This window comes from Puma concolor, unplaced genomic scaffold (assembly GCF_028749965.1).
Source record: "Puma concolor isolate L17-30 unplaced genomic scaffold, mPumCon1.1.hap2 unalloc_scaffold_34, whole genome shotgun sequence".
Taxonomy (NCBI): Eukaryota; Metazoa; Chordata; class Mammalia; order Carnivora; family Felidae; genus Puma; species Puma concolor.
In genome coordinates, this window is record NW_028240241.1 from 375,483 (window position 1) to 400,629 (window position 25,147).

General features: G+C 37.7%; 1 protein-coding gene across 1 annotated transcript in view; it reads left to right on the plus strand.

Annotated features, from left to right (window-relative positions):
• The window catches only part of LOC147571276 (EF-hand calcium-binding domain-containing protein 13-like), a 155,482-nt gene that overhangs the window by 120,674 nt on the left and 9,661 nt on the right, over positions 1-25,147 (plus strand). The window contains 7 exon segments of the mRNA XM_086696466.1: positions 1,617-1,689; positions 8,065-8,208; positions 9,111-9,182; positions 11,800-11,943; positions 14,675-14,737; positions 16,810-16,863; positions 20,398-20,502. Coding sequence (XP_086552592.1) covers positions 1,617-1,689; positions 8,065-8,208; positions 9,111-9,182; positions 11,800-11,943; positions 14,675-14,737; positions 16,810-16,863; positions 20,398-20,502 — 655 coding nt within the window.

Sequence of the window (25,147 nt, forward strand, 5' to 3'; positions counted from 1 at the left end):
AATCTGGCCATTTGCAACAACGTGGATGGAACTGGAGGGTATTATGCTAAGTGGAATAAGTCAGTCAAGGAAAGAGAGATATATGTGTACACTCATGTGTGGAATTTGAGAAACTTAACAAGAGATCATAGGGGAAGGGAAAGGGAAAAAATAGTTTCAAACAGAGAGGGAGGCAAGCCATAAGAGACTCTTAAATACACAGAACAAACTAAGGATTTATGGGGGGGTGGGGATCAGGGGAAAGTGGGTGATGGGCATTGAGGAGGGTACTTATTGGGATGAGCACTGTATGTTGTTGTATGTAAGCGATGAATCATGGATTCTACTCCTGAAGCCAAGAGTACACTGTATACATTGAATGTTAGCTAACTTGACAATAAATTATATTAAAAGAAAAACACACACAGAGAAAGTTGTCCTCTCTCTTTTCTTACAGCTTCTTAAGTTATGAAGGTAAAACAAAATGCAATTAGAATAATCCACTAGGATCTTTATTTGCCACCTACCATTCTCTGAATGCCTGCTGATCAAAGTTTTTAACTGCAGATTTTCCTTGATAGACTGGAATGAGGAAAGTTTCTGTCTGCTGTCAATGCTCCAGCTGCCACAGGGGGATAAATGTAGAACCGGTCAAATTAAAATTTGGCAATATGGAAGTAAAAAAATGTATCTGATCTGTCCCAAAGAGTTGTTATTTGCATGGAAATAAAATCATCAGTTCATTTGAATTCACTGAATTCATTGAATCACATTCAATATATCGCACATTGAATTCATTGAACCACATTCAATATATCACACAAAAAGGAAATACTGTGTTTGAGGGCATGGAGTGGACACGGAGTTGAAGATGTGCAGTAGACAATGGTCTAGCCTAGAAATAGAAACTTGAGAGTCAGCAACATACAGTTTGTAGTGACAAGAGAATTCAGGAATGGTTTATAGAGTGCAACAAGAAGAGGGCCAAGGACACTGAAATGCTAACATTTAAGTAATGGTGGAGAAAGAATAGTTTATAAAGGACGTAACAGGAAGTAACTAGAACGAACGGTAGGAGAGAAACCAAAAGAAAGCTATAGCAACAAAACAAAGAGAAAAAAGAGTTTGAAGGAGGAAAGTATTAGATAAGACCAACAAATTAAGAAGTATTCATTAATTTGGGAATGAAAGAGGAAAGTATTAAATAAGACCCCAAAAAAGTATTCATTGATTTGGCAATAAATAGTTAATGGGTGAACTTGGTAAAAGCAGTTTTGAGAGGGTGGAAGCTAGATAAGACCAGTTTGATGTGTGAATGACAATATGATTGTGATGAATAAGAACACTTCTTTCCAGAAAATAGTTTGGGAAGGAAAGGAAAAGGAAAGAGTAGTGGTTAGAGGGCATCATCTAGGTTCAACAGAAGGCTTTTTAGAAATCTAGACTTAGGAGCTGGTTTTGACATGAATAGGATTTAAATAGGCAGACTGTAGATTGCATTCAGGACAAAAGTTTACGTAGCTAGAAAACCATAAGATGCCTTAAGGGCCAGCAAGAGAACCGATTTAGCTCGCTGTGGAAGTACTTTATGTTTCTTGAATCTACTAATTTTTCTTTGTTCTGTTTTTGTCTTCACAGAAAAGGGAGATACTTCTCTAAAGACTGCCCTTTTAGCACTGAAGAGCATTAAGCGTTTTCGAGATTTTAGAGGTGAGAATAATTAGGAAGTTTTGAACACAGAATATAGGAAATTTTTAGCTAGTTGTTGAAAAGTGATGGGCTACTTACATCAACATATAACTAATATGCTACAAGATTAAATGAATGGTATACATTCAGTATTTTGGGTATTCAGATGAAGGTGAGCTTCCTGTGTTCATGTAAGTCTAGTTTGAAACATTATAAGTTTGTAATTGAAGCAAATAATATGTCTTCTAACAAGGTTGCCAAAAATACGTGACCCTAAAAATGTTTTAATAAATTTAAGGTTTTTGATTAGGTAATACATTCACACAGATCATAAATAAAAAAGTATTGGAGCACTGGGTGGCTCAGTTGGTTAAGCGTTCGACTTCGGCTCAGGTCATGATCTCACAGTTCATGGGTTCAAGCCCAGCATCAGGCTCTGTGCTGCCAGCTCAGAGCCTGGAGCCTGCTTTGGATTCTCTGTCTCCCCCTCTCTCTGCCCCTCCCCTGCTCATGCTCTGTCTGTCTCTGTCTCAAAAATAAAAATAAAACATTAAAAAAATTTTTTTTAAGTAAAAATAAATAAAAAAGTATTTAAAGATACACAATGAAAATCTCCTTCTTGCCTGGTCTGTTCAGTTCCTATTCCTTTTCCCCAGTAACTAACTAATAAGTAACTAGTTTCTTTTTTTTTTTTTAATTTTTTGTTAATGTTTTATTTATTTTTGAGACAGGAAGTACTTAGATCGTTCGAGAAAATATGAATATATGTATGTATATATATGTATGAATGTATATATATATATATATATATATACACATACCTATCCCTCCCTCACTTTTTACGTGAGAGCATGACATGTACATTGTTCTGTATCCTTGATTTTTTAATACAGTAATATATTTTGGATATTTGTTCATATCAGAATATAAAGGCCTTTCTCATTCCTTTTTATAGTTGCATAGAGAACATGTGAATTCTCATTCTGATGGAAATTTATTTTTATTTAAAAAAATTTTTTTTGTTTATTTATTTTGGAAAGAGAGAGAGAGGCAGAGTGTGAGCAGGGGAGGGGCAGAGAGAGAGAGGGAGACACAGAATCCGAAGCAGGCTCCAGGCTCTGAGCTGGCAGCACAGAGCCCGAGATCGTGACCTGAACCAAAGTCAGACGCTCAACTGACTGTGCCACCCAGGCACCCCTGATGGAAATTCATATATTTAACTTATTGGGATCAGTGATCCTTCCAACTTGAATCTTTGTCTTTTCGATTGTGGTACCAAGAAACATTTTGCAGCGTCCCATGATGGATGCTCTAACTTTTGAGTATAATTTTGAAAATATCTAACTCACTTTAAAAATGAGTTAATTGCCTAATGTTTTAGGAACTTACCAAAACTCTTCTTTAACTCTTATTTTCAGTATTAAAAGTATCTTAGGGTCAAAAGTACATAGTTTTATCTCATAGTCTCTAAAGGTATACTTTATTTTCTTTGGTTTCAAATAATATCATTAATGGTTGGCAAATAATATTTTTGCATAGTGTTTGATGTTTTACCAAGCACTTTCACATAATTTATTTTTTTATAATTATTCTTTTTTTAAAAATATTTATTTATTTTGAGAGGGACAGAGACTATGAGCAGAGGAGGGACAGAGAGAGGGACACAGAATCCAAAGCAGTCTCCAGGCTCTGAGCTATCAGCACAGAGCCTGATGCAGAGCTCGAAATCACAAATTCACAAATCGTCATGAGATCATAACCTGAGCCGAAGTTGGACGCTTAACCGACTGAGCCACCCAGACGCCCCTCACATAATTTATTTTTTAACTATTCTTTATGACTATCCTGTTAAGTAGAAATCTTACAATAAAGAAAGAGAAAAGTGAAGTTCGAGGAAATTGTACCTTACCTAAGACCCCACAGCAAGTGTTGGACTCCATGTGCAGATATTTCTTTTACTGTATTGTAGTTTAATGGTTCAGTTTCAAAATTCATTCAATGCTGTAACTTACCGATTAATATTATCGTGATCAGCACACATGTATTGAACACAAAAATATGCATAAAGTAGGCCGTGAGAAATCTTAAAATCTAGATGAAAAGATAGGTCATTGACATGAAAATATAACTAGTATTCTGTAAGGGCAAATTAGTGATGCATATTATTTTAAGAGTTTGGGTGAAGATTAGATTCCTACGAAAAAAATGGAGGAACTGTGAAGGAAGGGTAGCATCTTGCTTGATAGGTAGAGGGAAAGCCAGAAAACATTGACACCTAGAGATTTAAAAGGGAAGAAAAGATCAGAGGTGTAAGTAGGATTTGAAAGATAAGGAATGAGAGATAGTTGGTAGGTCTACATTGGAGGAGCTGTTAAATGTTTTGCTCAAAACAGGTCTCAATACACTCTTTGGGCAAGAGAGTGTCAGGTACTAAGCTGTCTCTAAAGATTGATTTAACAGTGGATTGGACTAAGGAGCCACTAGAAGCAGGAAGATCGTTTATTTAATCCATTCAGTCAGCAAATGAGTGACACTATGCTGGTAACCAAGACAGGTAAATACTGGTCTCTGACCCCAGAGAATTCACTGAAGAAAGACAGATGAGCAAATAAATAACTACAAATTGTGCTAAATGTTAAGGAGGAAATGTACAAGGAGGCGGTAGAGCGTTAAGGTGCAGTGACTTAATTTAAATAGGATGGCCAGGGAAGCGTGTGTTCTGACATGTGACATTTAGGCTGAAACCTACAGGATTAGAAGGAATCAGCTGCTGGAAGAGTTGGCAGAAGCGTCTTTCAGACAAGAGGAAGAAGCTGTGAATGGTTCTAGGGTAGGAAATAACACATATGTTTAAGAAACTGAAAGGCCTTTCTGGCTGAAGTCTAGTGAAAAAAGGAGAGACTGGCAAAAGATGATGTTCGAGTGATGGTCATGGACCAGATCATTCAGATTCTTTAATGAAAATAAAGGTAAGGAATTTGAATCGAGTTCAAAATATAATGGAAACCAATGAAGTGTTTTTATTTATTTATTTATTTTTTTAATGTTTATTTTTGAGAGAGAGAGAGAGTGAGCAGGGGAGGGGCAGAGAGAGAGGAAGGCACAATCTGAACAGGCTCCAGGCTCTGAGCTGTCAGTACAGAGACCAATGTGGGGCTCGAACTTGCGGACTACGAGATTATAACCTGAACCGAAGTCAGAGGCTTAACTGACTGAGCCACCCAGATGCCCCCAATGAAATGATTTTAAACAACAGAGTGATATGATCAATCTAGTCACTCCCGTTGCAGTGTGGAGATTGGATTGAGAGAGGGAAAGAGTGGTATTTAATAGTATTTAGAAACATTTGGAAATAATACAGGCCTGGGGAGGTGAGGACCTGAAAAGGGTCCTCAGTATGGACTAGTAGGGAAAAATGAATGAAAGAGATATGCTAAAAGGGGAAAAAACTGTGGTGTCTGGGTTTAGAGAGAAACAAATGAAAACAGAACCATGGGTTCCAACTTAGGTTAATGAAGGAATGAATCTAGCTGAAAGTATATTTATTTCAAGTTAGTAGCAATGATGGTACCTCAGAGACTATCCAGAGAAATAGGCACATGAGAAAAGCTGGAGCTGTAATTTGGCCATGTAATTGCCTCATGGAGGTAACAGCTGGATAACAATCAGGAGAAATAAATCTCAGAGATAATATAGAGAAGAAAAAGCAATGACCAAGACCTTCTAGGCTAGATTCTTAATCTGTTTAGTCAATTTCTTTACTTTGATTGTTTTATCAATCTTTGAGTTAATGCTAATCCCCTTAAGGTAAAATGAGAAAGATTTTACCATCTTATGGATAGATGTCGCATATCATGCATAAGTCACTTCTCTTTAATTGATAAATGTAATATAATTCCTGAAGAGATGTTTTTGTGGGAAGGTGTTGGAGGAAATGATTGACAGCATGATCTTACAGTTCTTCCAGAAGAATAAGAAGAGAATAAGGAGAAAATAGGAGTTGGAAAGGATGTGGTGAAATGAATGGCTTTTTTTTTTTTTTTCACTTCCTACGTATTCGTGTAAATTGGGCCAATTCTTCTGAAAGAAAATTCTAAGAGGGTTCATTATTAGGATTCCACTGAATTTTGGTTTAGAAAGATAGGATGCAGTGGAATACTATGTGGTCATTTAAAAATAATACTCCTAGAATAATATGCTGACAAGGGAAAATGTTGAAAATACATTGCTAAATGAAATGAAACTTGATATTAAAGAGTATTAAGACCAAACACCGTTAAAATGTAAATCATTAAGCACGTGGCATGGCGTGTACTCATTCTGTAATTGGAAGGAAGGAGGCTAATTAAGACGTGAGGGCAGGTAGTCAGCTACCCAAATTGTACAGAGGACGGTGAAGGCTAAGATTATTAGATCTGACAAAGAAGGGGGTTGAGAGGTTATTTGCTGTTCTTTGTAATAGCAGAAGCATTGTGCTCTGCATCAGAATGTTTGACCTGTAGTCTCATGTTTTCTTCCTCATGATCTTGGACAAATCACTTCATCTAAATATAAAATACAGGTATATGTGCTGAACTATAGATAATAGTACATGTCCTATATATTTCGTAAGATTTTTTTGTGGCTGTCAAAAGAAGTAATATAGAAGTACCCCATAAGTTATAAAAAGTGGTCAAATGTAAAGTAGTATCATTCCAAGAGGGCTATGGGGGCTTAAAATAGAGATTGGGTGATGAAATAGGGGCAAGAAATACTAAATTACTCATTTGAGAAGCTCAGTAATACAGAATGGAGGGAAGTAGAATAGTAGGTAGGCATGACAATAGGCTAGAGGAATGGAAACATTAAGGGAGCAGAGGAGAAAATACATTAGTCAATAATCAAGTAACAATTAGTGAGTCTATTTGGTATGCATGGTAGAGATCGTAGAAGTATTATAGCACACGGGTCTTGTGCTCATAAGGGAGGTTATGGTGAGATGAAAGAAAAAAGACATTTAGAAGATTGTATACTAGATCATGTGGCACCAGCCACAAGAGCTACAAGAATTTAAGTATAATGAGAAGAATACATCTTATATATACTGATATTATGCCATTATTATATATCATGGTATATCAGAATGAACTATGATAATCTGGGGAAGCCTAAAGGAGCAGATGGACCTTGAACCGGTTGCTGGACTGGGGAGAGAATTTAGATGTATATTCTAGATGAGGAGACTAGCCTGCCCAAAGAAAACATGTGAGAATGACTTAGATGTCTGTGAGGAATAAAGTAGAAAGATGTGGGATAGATTTGGGAATGCACAAAATCTGAATGATAAAATACCTACTTTATAACAGTGCAAATTATAATATGGCTGAATTTGTCTTTCCCCAAATACATAATGGAATTACTAACTACCTTATAGCTATCATATTTTTAGGTGTCTATTTCTAGGCAGAAAAGTTTTACCTGAATACAAAGGCAGTGTCAGCACATTTTGTACCTAGGAAGTACAGTCATCACAGTCAGAAGTTATAAATCCATATTCCAAAGTGCTAAATTCAGATTGATTATATACTATTAGAGAATAAATACGGGTTTTTCCTAGACAGAATACGTAAGTACTTAAAGTGCTAGGAAGGATAGTTAACCTCTAAAAAAAAAGCTCTCTAGGATCTTTCACAGCATCAGAAATTACGATCATTAAGACATTCTTTTGTATTACCTATCTTAGGCCACTATTAAAGTATTGTTATTAAATAAGAAGGAAACTGACACGGAGGGGGAAGCAAAGCTCTCTCTTCTGTTAACATTGGTTTCCAATTATTAAAAAAATAACAATTCTAGGTTGATGGGGGGTGGGAGGGAGGGGAGGGGAGGGTGGGTGATGGGTATTGAAGAGATGGCATCTTTTGGGATGAGCACTGGGTGTTGTATGGAAACCAATTTGACAATAAATTTCATATATTAAAAACAATAACAATTCTATCAGCAGATTAATTAGCGGTTACTTGTGTATACCAAGGTTCTCAGCTCTAAGTACAAGAGAATCAGTATAAGACAAATTAAGTTTAATAAAGGGACGGGAAAGAGGCAGATTTGAGGTGGCAGTGACTAGGGGCAGCAGAGAGATCCCTGGACACATACTGAAAGGATGTAAGAAACTTGAGAGGCAAAGATAGATGGACAGAAGGAGACAGATATCAAGGCTTAATTTCTACTATGAGTTTGCCCTATAAGTGATCTATTTTGTAGGTATACAATGAGAGTTAGATGTGTATGTACCTCAAGAGAGTGTTTAAGGTGAATGCTTAAAAAATGCTAGGTATCTATATTAGTTTTTTGAATCATAGTTTAAGCTAATTGTTTAGAATTTGCATCTAAACTGAAAGTATTTTCTCCGGATAGAGGTTAATGAACTTGCAAAGGCGTTAAACAAAGTCACCAATGAAAAAGTTGTTGTTGATGATATAAAACCTATACTGAAAGGCTTGGGGATTTATTTGCCAGAGGAAGAATTGCAGGAGATGCTTACATCCATTTCTCTGGATAGTAAGTATTTCTTTTCTGAGTCATTTATTCCATATCACACTCGTGTTTACTTTCACTCATAAACCCACAGAGCTGATTGATTAGGAATCAGATGCAGTGAGTTCAACAACATTAGATTTTCCCTATTAGGCTTGGCTGAGAATTTGCTTTGGATTAGTCTCATATTGAATTATCCTAGGGATGTATAATCTTCCTGTCTTCATCCCATCGCTTTGCCTCCTGAGGTTTGAATCATACGTTTTTATTGGACAGGAGCTGTGCAGCTCTCTCAAGCCCCTGAAATGCAGGGCCAAGCCTTAGTGTGGTGACACACACTTACCAGTTTGGTTTCCCCACGGTCCTCAGAGGGCTACAGTGGTGTTTTTGGAATCCTGCCAGTGGGAGGTTTAACTTACATGCAGAGCAAAGGGGTACTTTTCTTCTTCTTCAGTTCCAAATACATGGCTAATAAAAAACAAAAGATGCACACTTCCTTTACTAATATATCTTTGCTTATAAGTATATATATAGTCTCCATTAGGTATTTCGGTTGGGGTTTGGTTTATGGTACTTGTAGGGAATATCTTCTTCCCTCGTAACATAGATAGTGGTAGTAGGACTTGTAATGCTGAAAAATTCAGAGAATGTCATACCAGAGAGGAAACTTACCAAAAAACAATGGTCCCAAGTGGTTAAAATGTGTGTAAAATTCATGAAACACTCATTGGCTCTACAAGAAAAAAGACTGCAAGAGTTATCATAATCATGTTCCTTTTTATAGTCTGAGGTGTGTTTAGCAGAATCAGAGTTAGAAAACAGGACTAACTTGGTTCTGAAGATTTGGTAAGCATGCATATCTTTTGACCTCATCCCTTTGTATCTTTGGGTGAAAGACCATTCATTTCTTGATGTTTCATTTTCAGACGAGGGGAAAGTGAACTTAAAAGATTTCCTGACTCAGTTAATGAAAATGCCATATCTTACAAAAGTTCAAAGTAAGTGAGAATTTTTTAACAATAAAAATTTTGAGTGGAATCCTTTAGCTTTGATTATATGCATTTGTGCAGTTTTCTAATGCTGAAGCACATCATGTATGTAACAAATGTACTTTGGATGATGAATCAGGAAGGGATCCTAGTCCTGACCTTTTCTTGACTTAAATTTTATGAACTTATAGTATTTTTCCATCACTCAAAAGGGATTAACTAAGTGTTAATAGCTGAATGAATAAGGAAACCATAAAAAGGATGAGATCATGCCATTTCAGACAACATAGATGGACCTAGAGGGTATTACGCTAAGTGGAATAAATCAGACAGAGAAAGATGAATGCCATATGATTCAAATTATAAGTGGAATCTAAAAAAAGCCAAACAGGGTCACCTAGCTGGCTTAGTTGGTAGAGCATGTGACTCTTGATCTCAAGCTTTTAAGTTCAAGACCGAAATTGGGGGGGGGGGGGGCGCCTGGGTGGCTCAGTGGGTTAAGCGTCCGACTTCGGCTCAGGTCACGATCTCACAGTCCGTGGGTTCGAGCCCCGCGTTGGGCTCTGTACTGACCGCTCAGAGCCTGGAGCCTGTTTCAGATTCTGTGTCTCCCTCTTTCTCTGACCCTCCCCTGTTCATGCTCTCTCTCTGTCTCAAAAATAAATAAATGTTAAAAAAAAAAAAAAAAAAAAGACCCAAATTGGGTGTAGAGTTCACTTAAAAATACAAAGAAGAATTATAAATAAATAAATAAATAAATAAATAAAGCCAAACAAACAACAAATAAATAAATAAGCAAATAGCAGAATCAGACCTATAAATACAGAGAACAACTTCATGGTTGCCAGAAGGGAGGGTCTTGAGGGTTGGACAAAAAGGGTGAAGGTGAGAGGGAGATACAGGCCTCCAGTTATGAAATGAATAAGTCACAGGAATAAAAGGCACAGCATAAAGAATACAGTCAGTGATATTGTAATAGTGATGTAATGGGACAGATGGTTCACACTTGTGGTGAACAGAGCATAACGTATAAACTTGTCAAATTACTAAGTTGTATACCTGGAACTAATGTAACATTGTGTGTCAGCTATACTAAAAAAAAAAAAAAAAAAATCAATGTTACCTTTTCTTTTTTTATCCTATTATATGTTCATAAAAATGGGATTTTATCATGAGAAGATTAACTATTGAAACATGTAGGAATATGTTGAAACATACAAGCTTCCTCCATATTTTGTAAGAGGTATTCATCTCATTATTCCACTGCCTTAGCCATGAGGCATTGAATGTAATCTGGTTTTAATGTGTTCATTTAATTGACATCTCCAACTGTGAGATATCTGTGATATCTGTGGAACTTCTGGGTCTCCTTGGAGCCTTTGTTCTTGAGATTAATTGAAATGGCTTAATTTCCTCTAAATTTTAATTCCCAAGATTGAAACTGAACAAAATTCAGAAGGCCTAATTTAGGTAGCTACAAAAATGAAATTATTCCCTAGAGTGTAGGTGTTTAGGATGTGACCCAAATGGTATGTTTTTTCAACTGACAAAATATTTTGTCCTTAATCTCTGGTTTTCTGAATGGGATCTATAAAACTCTCCTAGGTATGTGGTTTATAAGCAAATCTCTTACAGGATTAATGTTTATGATGTGATAGTGTTTATCATAATACGTTTAAAATGTGTTTTCTTACTTGAACAATTGAACCATGATACTTTCAGAAATGAATGTTACCTTTTTTTGGTATTGATAGCAGTGCTAACTAATCCTTCCATTATTTGGGGGACTTTTTGTATGTATGTGTTGGATATATCCAAGTATCCACTGAATGAAAAAAATTAAGAATAGTCACATCAAACTATGGCTGGTTATCTAATTTTTGGCAAGAGAATTGCTAGAATTACTTTTATGCTTAGTTATCCTAGCTTTAATGGAATTCCCAGCCTCTGATATGCCAGAGATGAGTATAAGCGGATGTCCTGAGATTCCTTTATATGTAATCATTCCTCAATCTCAAATTAAATATTTACAATGCCCTGTTTAGCCTAGCGCCTAAACATTCTATGAAATCAGATAGCCTGCACTTCACACTTGGCTTTACATTTAATAACTGTGTATGCTTAGACAGACTAGCCTCTCTAAGGCTAGGTTTCCTTATCTGTTAAATAAGGGAAATATTGGTAACAACCTCACAGAATCTTTGTATTAAAATGGGATGGTGGAGGGGTGCCTGGGTGGCTCAGTCAGTTAAGCATCCGACTTCAGCTCAGGTCATGATCTCGCGGTCTGTGGGTTCAAGCCCCGCCTAGGGCTCTGTGCTGACAGCTCAGGGCCTGGAGCCTGCTTTAGATTCTGCGTCTCCTTCTCTCTCAGCCCCTCCCCCACTCCCACCCTGTCTCTGTCTCTCTCAAAAGTAAATAAACATTCTAAAAATTTTTTTAAACGATAAAATGGGATGGTGTGTATAAAGCACTCAGCATAGTGCTTAGCAAGCACTAAGCTGAATACTTAATAAGTGGTAGAAGTAGCAGTAGTAGTACTACTAGTAGTAATTATTGTCACTCAGGACCCACTGAATATTGCATATTTTTTAACTTCATGTATTGCATATTTTTTTGAATATAGAAAAAGAAGGCCCCTTGAAAACTTTGGCCGCCATTAGGAAAAATGAGGTCACTCCTGATGATCTAGACTCCATGATGAAAAATATAGGAGTTCCATTACCCCAAGATGCGATTCAAAGATCCCGGAAGAATGTGGCTATCACGGGTGAGTATTTAACATTTCTAGGTATCCTTTATCTTAGCTGACATGCATGTGTTTGAACTTTTCAAGAATCCTTAAAGCGTTTATCCACTTCATGGATTATCCGAGCTCTTTTCTACCAACTACCCACTTGGGTTCTACTTATTTTAAGTAGCATCATACAGAGGAGGATCTATACGGTAGGAGGGTATGTGTCTGAATGATACGCATGAGTCTGTCTTTTTGATGGAATCTACAAAATATCAAACGTTTTTCAGTATAGCAATTACAGTTGCCAATCTCTGTTCATATTCCTTGTTCTCTGACATGCATGTTTTCTTTCAGAAGATGGGAAAGTGAATTTAGAAGGGTTCATTGGCAATTTAGTCAGTTCAGGATTTTCATTTCTACCTGAAAGTAAGAATTTTCAGTTGAATGGAGATAGCTAATGATATGTAGGTTATAGATCTCTTGGGAAAACCCTAGCTAGATTTTGAGATGGTCTTAAACTGATTTACCACTGGCATAATTTTCTAGTATCTTTACTCCACACATGTCAAATGTGTATGTAGCACATGAGAACATGCCCTTTAGAGAGTTCTAGTTACCTCTTCTGCCTAGTCTGAGACCAGAGTCTTGACTGCAGTTATCTTTCCACTAAGGACCTTGTGAAGAAAAAAAATCACATTAATTAAAATGACTAAACCAGCACTTAGAATTACACTGTTTGCAAGTTACTCTACTTTAACTCAAGTGTAATTGTGTGAGACATATGAGTATGATATATAGTGGGTTCCTGATATTGATTTACAATAATTCTTCTTTAAGAAATGAGTGAAAATCTTTGTTACTGTTAGGAGAATTTTTCTTCAGGTTTGTTTTTTTTTCTTTTGTTATTTCAACGTTGTTTTCTTCGGTTATTTCTTTGTATGAGCTCCATGTTTTTGCCCCTAGTTTCTCTTTATACACTAATTCAAAGTTTAATTTTAGCACAATGTTTGTCAATTACAATGTTAAGGACCCTTTTCTTCTTTTGGTTTGCATAGTATTTCTGTAACCTTAAGCCTCTGAATTCTCTGATAAGCTGCCCTTTCTTGCCAGATGGTGCTGAAAAGGAAGGAATGATTTACATTTTGCACATTTAAGTGAGAAGAATATCTCTGACACCAAGCCAAAATTATACACACATTCAAACCACTTCATATTGTCCATTTTTAAGTGCCCTCTATGGTTGCAGAAATTCAAGGTTTACTTCTTTGACCATTTCCACCTACTTTTGGATAAGCACATATATGTAGCTTTGATAAGCAAAAAAATATTTATGGAGAGATGTTTTGTAGAAATGCCTGGGATCCATACCTGAGCTGAGATCAAGAGTCGGATGCTTAATTGATTGAGCCACCCAGGCGTCCCTAGAAATGCCTTTTTTGAGACAACTTCCTGATAGTATATATCAACTGCTTTTGGGAACTGGTGTTAAAAATAGCCATATCAAGAGTGTCACTATATCGTCAGAAGATGTTGCCCATTAGATTATTTAGTGATGAAAAGTGTCTTGAACTTTAGATGATTGATTGATTGATTGATTGATTGATTGATTTTTTAGAGAGAGACAGGGCACGTGTGCTCACCAGCAGGGGAGGGGCTGAGGGAGAGGGAGAAAGAATCTTAAGTAGGCTCCATCGTGAAGCCTGATGTGGCTCTCCATCCCACAATTGACCATGAGATCCTGATCTGAGCTGAAATCAAGAGCTGGATGCTTAACTGACTGAGACACCCAGGCACTCCTTGAAATTTAATATCAGAAAAAAAAATTCTCTCTTCCAAAGACCAGTGTGCTTCTTTGTGTAGGTAATAACCTGAGTTCCCTTTTATGCCTTAGCTTCCAAAAAGTTTCAGATCTAAACTTAATATTTAAGCACTATTAACCATGTTGGCCTTGTTTGTTATTTACTACCTTTTTCTCATGTGTTTTTGATGCTCACATTTCTCATTATGATTGTTGTATTTTCTATTTCTCCATGAAATGTTGTCAGTTCTGTTATATACTTTCTAGACTCTCTAATTTGGCTCATCTGCATTTATGATTGTTATATCTTCCTGATGAATTGGCTGGCAGAGAATACCGAATGTATCATATTGGAAGAGAAATCACTTTTTCCTCTGAGTACAAGCTGAAAATTGATTCCTCATTCTATGGCTACATGACTCTTTATTTACCACATTTTTTTAATGTTTATTTATTTTTTTGAGACAGAGAGAGACAGAGCATGAACGGGGGAGGGTCAGAGAGACAGGGAGACACAGAATCCGAAGCGGGCTCCAGGCTCTGAGCTGTGAGCACAGAGCCCGACACAGGGCTCGAACTAACAGACCGTGAGATCATGGCCTGAGCCGAAGTCGGACGCTCAACCGACTGAGCCACCCAGGTGCCCCTACCACATTTTACATACTGGCTCCTAACTGTTCCCTCAACATCAGCCAGTAACACTTCTTGTCTAATATCATATGGGCTGTACTGGGTTAAATGTTCCTGTGCTTATAGCCATATTCTCTTTAAAATGATCAAAAGAACATGTTTCTATTTCTGATAGAATAACTGAAAGTGTGCATCTGAATACATGTCAAAAGACTCTTCTTTTCACACTGAAATGGAATATAGCGATGTGAAGATAATAGGAAGTATTTTTCTGAAATTGAAAATTATTAGCATTTCCCATTCTCATAGCTTTTACCGCTTCTATTTTTCTCCTAGGAAGTAAGGTTGATGACAGCAACTTAGACACTTTTCTAGGAAACATGAAGATGGAGATGTCAGGTAAAGAGTTTTGTAAGATTCTGAAGCACCTGTCAGTGGAAGGGGACATAGACATAGACATGGTTCACATGGTTCTATGTTGTGAGAAGTCTTTTTATTAATGTAAACTTCTTAGATATAAAATTCTTATAGAAAGAACCATAGAAAATGATAAAAATAAAAAAAAAGTTACCTTAAGTGTTATGCTTTAGGCTCTCCTCCTTGAGAATAAATGTTATGGTTTCCAAAAGTTCCATTTGGGAGGTGTGGAAGAAAGATGGAAATGTATTTGCTATGTTATGTTAGTACTTTAGATCCAAACTTACGTTTCTAGGAATACTTTGGCAACCTTTCCTCTGTATCACTGATTCAAAAAGCATCATTAAGATCCCACAATATTCTTTTTATTATTTAAAAAAAATTTTTAATGTTTTCTATTTTTGAGAGAGAGAGAGAGAGAGAGAGACAGAGCATGAGCGGGGAAGGAACAGAAAGAGAGGGAGACACAGAATCCAAAGCAGGCTCCAGGCTCTGAGCCGTCAGCACCGAGCCCGACGAAGGGCTCGGACTTTAGGAGCGGGGTAGCATCCTAAACTGCCACCGTTACCATGTATACCCAGTCCAATCCACCAAGAAAGGCCTGGCACACAACATTCTGCTCTTTAAACTTTTTTTTTTCAATTTTTCCTCCTTTCTCCTTTTAAAATGCTATTCTGCACTTTGAAAACAGAATCAAGACATGATAAAGAATCAGCTTCCGAAGAAAAGGATTTCTATAGAATAAATACAGCTGTATTACACTGCTATTAAATAGCTCAATGCAGGAAAAAATTTACAAGATACAAGTTTGTTTGTTTTTTACAATATTAAAAGGCAGGAGTTTCAACTTTATAAATCTAAGAACATTTTATGCATAGGGTAACGTGCATTACTGTCATTTAAAGAAACACTGACAAATCCTTTAACTTGCAAATCTGATGAAAAAATATCAAAATGTTGAAAGTTGTGGAACAACCTAACCATTAAGCAATTTATCTACTATTTTTATATGATTACAAAATGTGAGGAGCACCTGCGTGGCTCAGCCGGTTTAGTGTCCGACTTCAGCTCAGTTCCTGACCTGGCGGTCGGTGAGTTTGAGCCCCGCTTCGGGCTCTGTGCTGACAGCTCAGAGCCTGGAGCCTACTTTGGATTCTGTGTCTCCCTCTCTCTCTGCCCCTCCCCCTCTCACGCGCTGTCTCTCTGTCTCTCAAAAATGAATAAATGTTAAAAAAAATCAAAATGTGATAAAAAGCCCTTATCTTGCCTCCCCCCTTTTGGTGATATGATCATACCTGAGACGGTCACAAGGTTGACCAAGGAGGGCGATGAGCGAGCAATGGGAACCACAGCTAGGACCAGACAGGGTTCCACAGGCAAGGGGAGCATGAAAGTGGAAGGGCCTAACTGACATCGACAGGGAACTGGATGTGAAGGAAACAGGACTAAATGAATCAGTCTGTAAAAATGGAATTATTTTTACATGAGATGACTGCTCATGTCCCAGACCCCCTAGTTTGCAGAGAAGTGGGAATAGAGGTGAGGTAGTCCTAACGTGGACTTTATAGACCAGGGCAGGTAATAAAAGCATTTTGAATGGCAATACTGGTGTGTAGGGTTATGTACCTGGTGGGGTGGAGCACAGAAAAGAATATGAAGGCACGGGCGGAGCGGGGGGAGAGAAGTACAGTTGTAGTAAAAATCATGGGAAATTGTTGATTTCTTATGCTCTGTTTCACAGTTAAGAATTTCATGTGTTTGAGGGGCGCTTGGGTGGCGCAGTCGGTTAAGCGTCCGACTTCAGCCAGGTCACGATCTCGCGGTCCGGGAGTTCGAGCCCCGCGTCGGGCTCTGGGCTGATGGCTCAGAGCCTGGAGCCTGTTTCCGATTCTGTGTCTCCCTCTCTCTCTGCCCCTCCCCCGTTCATGCTCTGTCTCTCTCTGTCCCCAAAATAAATAAACGTTGGAAAAAAAAAAAAAATTAAAAAAAAAAAAAAAGAATTTCATGTGTTTGAATCTCATTATGATCTCTGTAATTTGTACCTCATTTTACAGCTGATGGAACAGTTGAACCTAATAAACTAATGAATAAAGCTGAAACCGTTACAGGTAAGAAGTTGATATAAAACTGAGAGAGCAATGCTTTAAACTTCTTTAAATGTTTTATTGATTTGCGAGGGGGGGAGGGGCAGAGAGATGGGGAGACACAGAATCAGAAGCAGGCTCCAAGCTCTGAGCTGTTAGCACAGAGCCTGATGCAGGGCTTGAACCCATGAACCATGAGATCATGACCTTAGCTGAAGTCAGACACTTAACCAACTGAGCCACCCAGGCACACCTGAGATAGTAATGCTTTTAAAACATATTTTTGCAACAGTATTCTTAGCAATATTTTTTAAATTATTGAAGTGTAGTTGACATACAACTTTATACTAGTTTCAGGTGTGCAATGTAGCGGTTCAATAATTATCTATTTAACTGCTCACCATGGTAAATGTCGTTACCATCTGTCATCATACAACGTTATTATATTACTGACTATATTCCCTATGCTGTACTTTTCATCTTTGTGACTCTGTTTACCTATTTCATGCATCCCCCCCCCCCAACTCCCCTTTCCTCTGGCAACCAACAGTTTGTTCTCTGTATTTATGAATCTATGGTTTAAGAAAGTGCAACTGGGGGGAGAAATAGAGATAAAGATCTCTCTCTCTCTCTCTCTCTCAAAAAAAGGTTTAAGTGTTCTTGCTGCCTGCTGCACATCCCCGTCATCTCTACCCTCAACCCCTCTTTCTAATCAAACCTTGATAGGAGGTAAGATAGAAGAAAAACTCTAGATGTGTTGATGGGATGGGAGTGAGGGTATAGAAAAAACCAAGGAGACCTTTTGTCGTGCTTCCTATTTGGAACTCTGGGATGTCACCACCTCATTGGGTGTCCAGACAAGATGCCATTTTCACCAGAATAGATATTGTGGTATGGTGTTCTTAGGCAGAGGGAGGGCTGGAAACAGGCCGCCGCTTTGCCCCCTTTGGCTTTGTGTGGTATGAAGGATATCCAGTTTTCCCACGTACTCCCAGTAAGCAATGTAGAAGGTTTCTCAGAGATGGAGGTCAGTGGGTCTGCCATGGGACACCAAGTCAAAGGGAGAGGTGATCCCTCCAGAGGCTATGGAGTAGGCAGTATGGTCTCGGGACTAATAGAATACTTGACTGAGACACAGAGGACCTCATCACCAGTGAATGCTAGGGCTTAGCCAACCAAGTTAGTGAAGGAAGGACCAAAGAACCTTGACTTTGCTAAAAAACAAAACAACAACGACACAGACCACAACGACACAGACCACAAGTTTCTCAGGCCATCAACTTCAGCAGGAGATGTCAGGACTCATGAAATGGGCTGTCAGGGCTCATGAAATGTGGATTTTGTTGAAGAAGCTATCGAGAATCCAGAGGGCAACCCAAGGTCTGGCCGCCCTCCTTTACGGGCAGCAGGACCCCCAAGCTTTCCCTGATACTACGAGGAGGCCTCTCAGAGCGGACGTGCGGAAAGATTTGAAAAACTGAGAATTTCCCAAAATAAACTAGGTCAACCAAAAAGGAACTTTTTATATTAAACCGGAAGAAGCTAGGTTAACTCTATTTTTTAAGTTTTTGTTTAAATTCCAGTTAGTTAACATACAGTGTGATACCACTTTCAGATGTGAAACTGTTTCTCCGCCATCACCTGTTTCTCCTCCCCTCACCCACTCCCTTCAGGTAGTTAACAGACTTTTCCCCTCCTCTTCTTACCAAATAGGATACGGGAAGAAGGGGGAAAGGGAGCTTCCTTGTGTCATTTTTTTTTTCCCTTTCAACCCTCTGGTTCACAGTAAAACGAAATGTTAGATTTTCAGGTTTGCTTTATAAAAAGTAGCTTTTGAAAATTAAAAAAAAACCCTCTTTCCTCTGAGTTATATAAATTCTATGGCTGAATAGGAAAAATTTTATGGAAGAAAAGGAATATGAAGAAGAAAAATACATGAGTACAATTTACAATGTCATACCTGTTCCACATGTTTCAACATGGCAGGATGTCACTCACAGCTGCTTCAAGGGGAAAAGATTTTGACCTAGCTTTTATATTATTATGGAGATAGGTATTCCAGATGTATAAGCCAAATGAGAAAAGTGCTTCTTTATGAAACTTAAGCAGTTCTATGAATTCCACTTCTCTTTCTCTGTGATTTGAATTTTGCCTTGTCTTTAGCTAACAGGAAGCTGTATCATTGTGAAATCTTACCTTTCCAAGGTGAGATTGATGATGAATCAACAAACCACTCGCAATGGATCACTTATTGTCTTACTTCCTAATCGTGTGATAAAGAATCCTGATACTCTCCAACATATGGATTCAATATAATTGAAATTATTTTATCTTGGCAGGTTGTTTTCTTTGGGGCTTTTATATTGATCTTATTGATATGAATTTTAACAAATTTTCCAAGACAAGAGACAGAATTTATTACTGCAGGTTAATTGTGAAATGCAGAATAAGAATGTAATTATTCTGTGATTTTGGTTAGCACAGGCAATGAATCTAGTTAGAGCTAAAAAAAAAAAAAAAAAAAAAAGGAAGCCAATGCTACTTTGGCTTAGATGTAGTTATTAAAATGTATCACGCGGGGCGCCTGGGTGGCTCAGTTGGTTAGGTGACCGACTTCAGCTCAGGTCATGATCTCCCTGTTCGTGGGTTCGAGCCCCACGTTGGGCTCTGTGCTGAATGCTTGCCTGCTTCAGATTCTGTGTCTCCTTCGCTCTCTGCCCCTCCCCCGCTTTGCTCTGTCTCGCTCTGTCTCGCTCTGTCTCTAAAAAATAAATAAATGTAAAAAAAAATTTAAAACAAAACGTATCAAACGTCTGCTACATACCTGACAGAATCCTAGATCTTTTCATAAGTGTTATTTTATCTTCACAGAAGCTCTGCAAGATAGTCTCATCTTTGTTTCATACAACAGAAAACTAGGACTCAAAGTTAGGTTATTTACCTAAGTTCCAGTAGATAATAAATAGTAGAGAACAATATTCAACCCTTGTGTTCTTACTCCAACCATGGTGATGTTCTCGTTTCACTGGAACTGCCCATTTATTTTTCTTAAAAATGTTTAACATTTATTTTCTTTTGAGAGACAGAGACAGAGCATGAGTGGGGGAGAGGCAGAGAGAGAGAGAGAGAGAGAGAGAGAGAGAGAGAGAGACAGACAGACAGACAGACAGACAGAATCTGAAGCAGGCTCCAGGCTCTGAGCCGTCAGCACAGAACTAGATGTGGGTCTTGAACCCAGGAACTGTGAGATCATGACCTGAGCTGAAGTCGGACACTTAACTGACGGAGCCACCCAGGCGCCCCCTGCCTGTTTCTATCATAAAAATTATACACTGGAAACTAATTCTGTTCCTTTAGAAGTTTATGGTGTATATGGTTATTTTTCCAAAAAGGTTTAAGAGAAGTGAGCTTAATTCTAACCGTATTGAAGCCCTGCCGTAAACTGAAACATGTTCCATGGATCTTGCATATTTCTGCCAAGTCTATAATAAATGGGTAAAATATATGGAACATTTCAGCATTAGTAGGAATTTTCATATTTTTTTCTCTTTCCCTGAGGAGAGACAGTAGCTGTCAGAGACCTGGACGAGATACTAGGGAACATGGGCTTTGAACTCGCCAAAGAAGATTCTGGAGAGATGAAAAGAAAACTTCCACTTTATGGTGACTCATTTTAGATATAAAAAGTCTTTCAGGAAAATTTGGTCTCGAGGGTCTATGTAAGCGTTATTCTGAAACCAGATTAATTTTGTGATGTAAAATGTAGGGAAAAATGTAGTTCTAGAACAAGAACTAATCCTGTCTTCCATTTTCTGAATGTATATAGAACACAAAGCACTTGACTAGACTGATTCCAAGACCATCTTTCACATCTGGGAATGTTGAGGAAGCACAGTTAAACGATGGGAAAGGAAATAAATGCAAGCCCACTGTGTACCCTTCCCACATTCCCCATCATCCCTCTCTTCGGACACAGCCCCATAATACCACTGAAAGTTCTCTCCGGGCACCAGTAACCTGCCATTTGCTAGTTGCATTAGACATTATTCACTTTTCATTGGAGCTTTCTACGGTCTTTTGTATTGGTGATAATCCTCACCTTCTTGAAATTATTCTCCTTTGGCTTCTGTGTTTTTTTCCTCCTAACCTGGATCTTCTCATTTTTTGATTTTCATTTTGCATACTCTACCTGGGTAATCTCATCACTGTCTTTTGTTCAACCTATCATCTACATGCTTATGACTGTAAATCTGTGTTTCTATACAGCTTCAGACTGGTGTATCCAAATGCCTGCTAGACATTTCTACTTGGATATTCCATGGGATGCTTCTTTTTCCCAACTGAACTGAATTTAGAATTTAGAACTGAATTCAGTATTTTCCTGTCCAGTCTCCTAGTCCTGTATTCTCAATCTCATTTGTGCTCTCCCTATCCATCTATTCACCTAAGCTAGATATATGGAATTCATTTTTGATTCCCCCAATTCCTGTCAACCACTATCTGGATTATCTGTCACCTAATTTTGTAAGTTTTACCTTTATATAAACCTAAATTTAAAAATTACTGCACACAGATGGGTAGATGGATGGATATGTGACAAGCCAAGTATAGTAAAATGTTAAATAGTAGAATCAGATGGTGGGCATATGGGTGTTTATTGCACAGTTCCTTCAACTTTGCTATATGTTTACAAATTTTCATAATAAACCATTGGAAAAAATCCCATAGGTAAATGCATCAGTTTCTCTCACTCCCTGCTACCACTGCCCTATTTTAGGTCCTTTCATTCCTGACTTCAGCTACTACAACGGCTTCCACAAAATATTAGACGTTAGAGTGATCCATATAAGATGCAAATCTGATGACATTCTGCACCAATTTAAAATCCTTTAATGGCTTTCAGTTAGGTACTTGGGATTGTCTCAAGTCCTTTTTATGGCAAACAAGCTCTTTCATTATCTGGGTTGGCCTTATCTGTTCAATCTAGTATTTTACCCTCACTAACATTGAACTTTTATTCCAAGCATACATATATCATGCTTTTTGTCGCATCTTTGTTTTGTTTATACTTTCCCCGCTATTCAGAGGGTTTCCCCTTCCCCTTTGTTTGACCTACTCCTCACCATTGCTTATTAGAGTTGAGGGCACTTTTTCTAGTAAGTTCTTTAAATACCCAGGCTCCATTAGATGTCTCTTCTCTGTGTTTCCACAATAACTGCATACATTTTTCATTATAATTGCCACATTGTGTAAATGTATGCTTATTTGCCTGTCTTGTCACTTTAATGTGACCTTAGAATAGAAAAGGTTATTCTGTATCTAGTACGTAGCAGAGTGTCTGGCCTATAAGTAAGCACCCTATAAATGTTGAGTGAGAGATGATAGAGTAAATGAGCGAAAAAGTGAATGATTCCTAAGGAAAACAAAAACTGCCTTTGGTCAGGCCACTAATACTTACTTCTAGTACATTGTAATCATTTGCAGCAATTCTGAGCAACAGGGAGAATCAGAGTATATTAGCAATGAACCAGAGATGAAAATAGACTTTTCTTCACTAGAGACTCATACTTAAGAGTCATAGCATTACCAGAATTGAGGGCCTTTAGAGAATTAACTTGCATGGATGGTATTTTCTATCCTGTTTATAAGGACTAAAAGAGCTGAGTAAAAGCATATTTTTCCATGGGCCAGACTTTATGGTTCAAGGGTCAAAGGCCAGCTTACTAAAATAGAATCAATGTCTTGGGGCACCTGGGTGGCTCAGTCGGTTAAGCGTCCGACTTCAGCTCAGGTCGTGATCTCACAGTCTGTGAGTTCGAGCCCTGCGTCAGGCTCTGTGCTGACAGCTCAGAACCTGGAGCCTGCTTTGGATTCTGTGTCTCCCTCTCTCTTTGCCCCTCCCCTGCTCCTACTCTGTCTCTCTCTGTCTCAAAGAAAAATAAATTAAAACATTAAAAAAATTTAAAAAAGTAAAATAGAATCAATGTCATAAAACTAAGAATTAAGCAATTCAAGTGAGCCCAAATGGTGATGTGGAATAATGAAATGTAGCTTATTTCTGGTTTCTTATTTTATAATTTTTTAAAGAACCTGCTTTGTATCTCCATTATGTCTTATTTTTTAGCTAAAGGGAAGACTGATCTAAAAACATTGATAGATTCAGTACAAGTTATTACAGGTCAGTGAGAAATTACTATAAATATGAGATCCCAAGTCTACACTAAATTATATTTTTTCCTGTGATAGAGATTTTACTGAAGTATGAAACACGTAATTACTACATTGTGTAATGTGTCCAGCTTAAGAATTATTACCAAGTGAACATACGTATTTATCTATCACCTGGATGAAGGAATACATTATCAATAATACAGAAGAGCCACTCTACCACTTCACAGTCATGTCCTCTGGACTCTCTGGAGGTAACTGCAGCCTGTATTCTAGGACCACAGATTAGTTTCACCCGCTTTTGAAATTTGTATAAATGCAGTCATCTGATCTGTGTTCCATGATGTCTGACTTCTTTCATGTAACATTGTATTACATCTTATTCTCTGAGATTTGTCCACATTGTTGCATGTAGCGGCAGTTTGTTAGTTTTCATTGCTGCATATTGTACAGTCAAATTATAGTCAAGGAGATCTTTAGAGAATGTGCGGTAGTAGGTAAAATGATTTCTGACTAGCTCGTTGTACCTGAATTGCCGTGCGATATTCCACTGGGTCAGTATACCACAAGATATGTATCCAGTCTACCATCACAGGACATTTCTAGTGTGGAGCAGTTATGAAGAACATATTGCTATGAATATTCTTGTATATGCCTTTTGGTGAACATATGTGCACAATTCTAGGCCATCCACCTAGAAATGAAATTTCTTTGTTGTAAGATGGGATTGTGTGTACTTGAGTAGATATTGTCAATCCATTTTCTAAAGCAGTTGTACCATTTGACACATCAACAATTGCTTTACATCCTTGCTAATACTTGGTATTATCTCTCTTCTCCATTGTAGCCATTCTGGTGAGCATGCTGTGGTATCCCACTGTTATTTTTGGATTTCCCTAATGATTAATGATGTTGAGCATTCATGTTTACTGGTTATTTGGATACCTCTGCTATAAAGCTCCTTTCTTTTTTTTTTTTTTTTTTTTTAATATTTTTTTCGACGTTTATTTATTCTGGGGACAGAGAGAGACAGAGCATGAACGGGGGAGGGGCAGAGAGAGAGGGAGACACAGAATTGGAAACAGGCTCCAGGCTCTGAGCCATCAGCCCAGAGCCCGACGCGGGGCTCAAACTCACGGAGCGCGAGATCGTGACCTGGCTGAAGTCGGACGCTTAACCGACTGCGCCACCCAGGCGCCCCTATAAAGCTCCTTTCATGTCTGTTGCCTATTTGCTTGGATGTCTGTGTTCTACATACTGAATTTTTAAAAAAATTTTTGTTTTTTAAATTCAAGTATATGTATCATAAGGTGTTATATTAGTTTCAGGTATACATTCTAGTGACAGCTATACATTATTCAACAGCTCTATACATTACTCAGTGCTCATCAGCTAAGTGTACTCTTCAGTCCCCATTACCTACTTCACTCATCCCCCAACCCACCCACCCATCTGCCTCCTGGTAACCATCGGTGTGTTCTCTGTACTTCAGAGTCTGTTCCTTAGTTTCTCTCACTCTTTTTTTTTCTCTTTGTTTGTTTATTTCTTAAATTCCACATATGAGTGAAATCCTTTGATATTTGTCTTTCTCTGATTGACTTATTTCACTTAGCATTATAGTCTCTAGCTCCATCCATGTTGTTGCAAATGGCAAGATTTCATTCTTTTTATGGCCGAATAATATTCCATTACATATATATTCCATTATATATATATTCCATTATATATATAATTTCCATTATATATATATTCCATTATATATATAATTTCCATTATATATATATTCCATTATATATATATTCCATTATATATATATATATTCCATTATATATATGTATGTGTATGTGTGTGTGTGTGTGTGTGTGTGTATATATATATATATGTGCGTGTATATATACACACACACACACACACACACACACACACTACATCTTCTTTATCCATTCATCAGCTGATGGACACTTGGGCTGCTTCTATAGTATGGTTATTGTAAATAATGCTGCAATAAACATAGAGGTGCACATATCCTTCTGAATTAGTGTTTTTGTATTCTTTGGATAAATACCCAGTAATGTGATTACTGGATCATAGGGTAGTCTATTTTTAATTTTTTTGAGGACTCTCCATAATGTCTTCCACA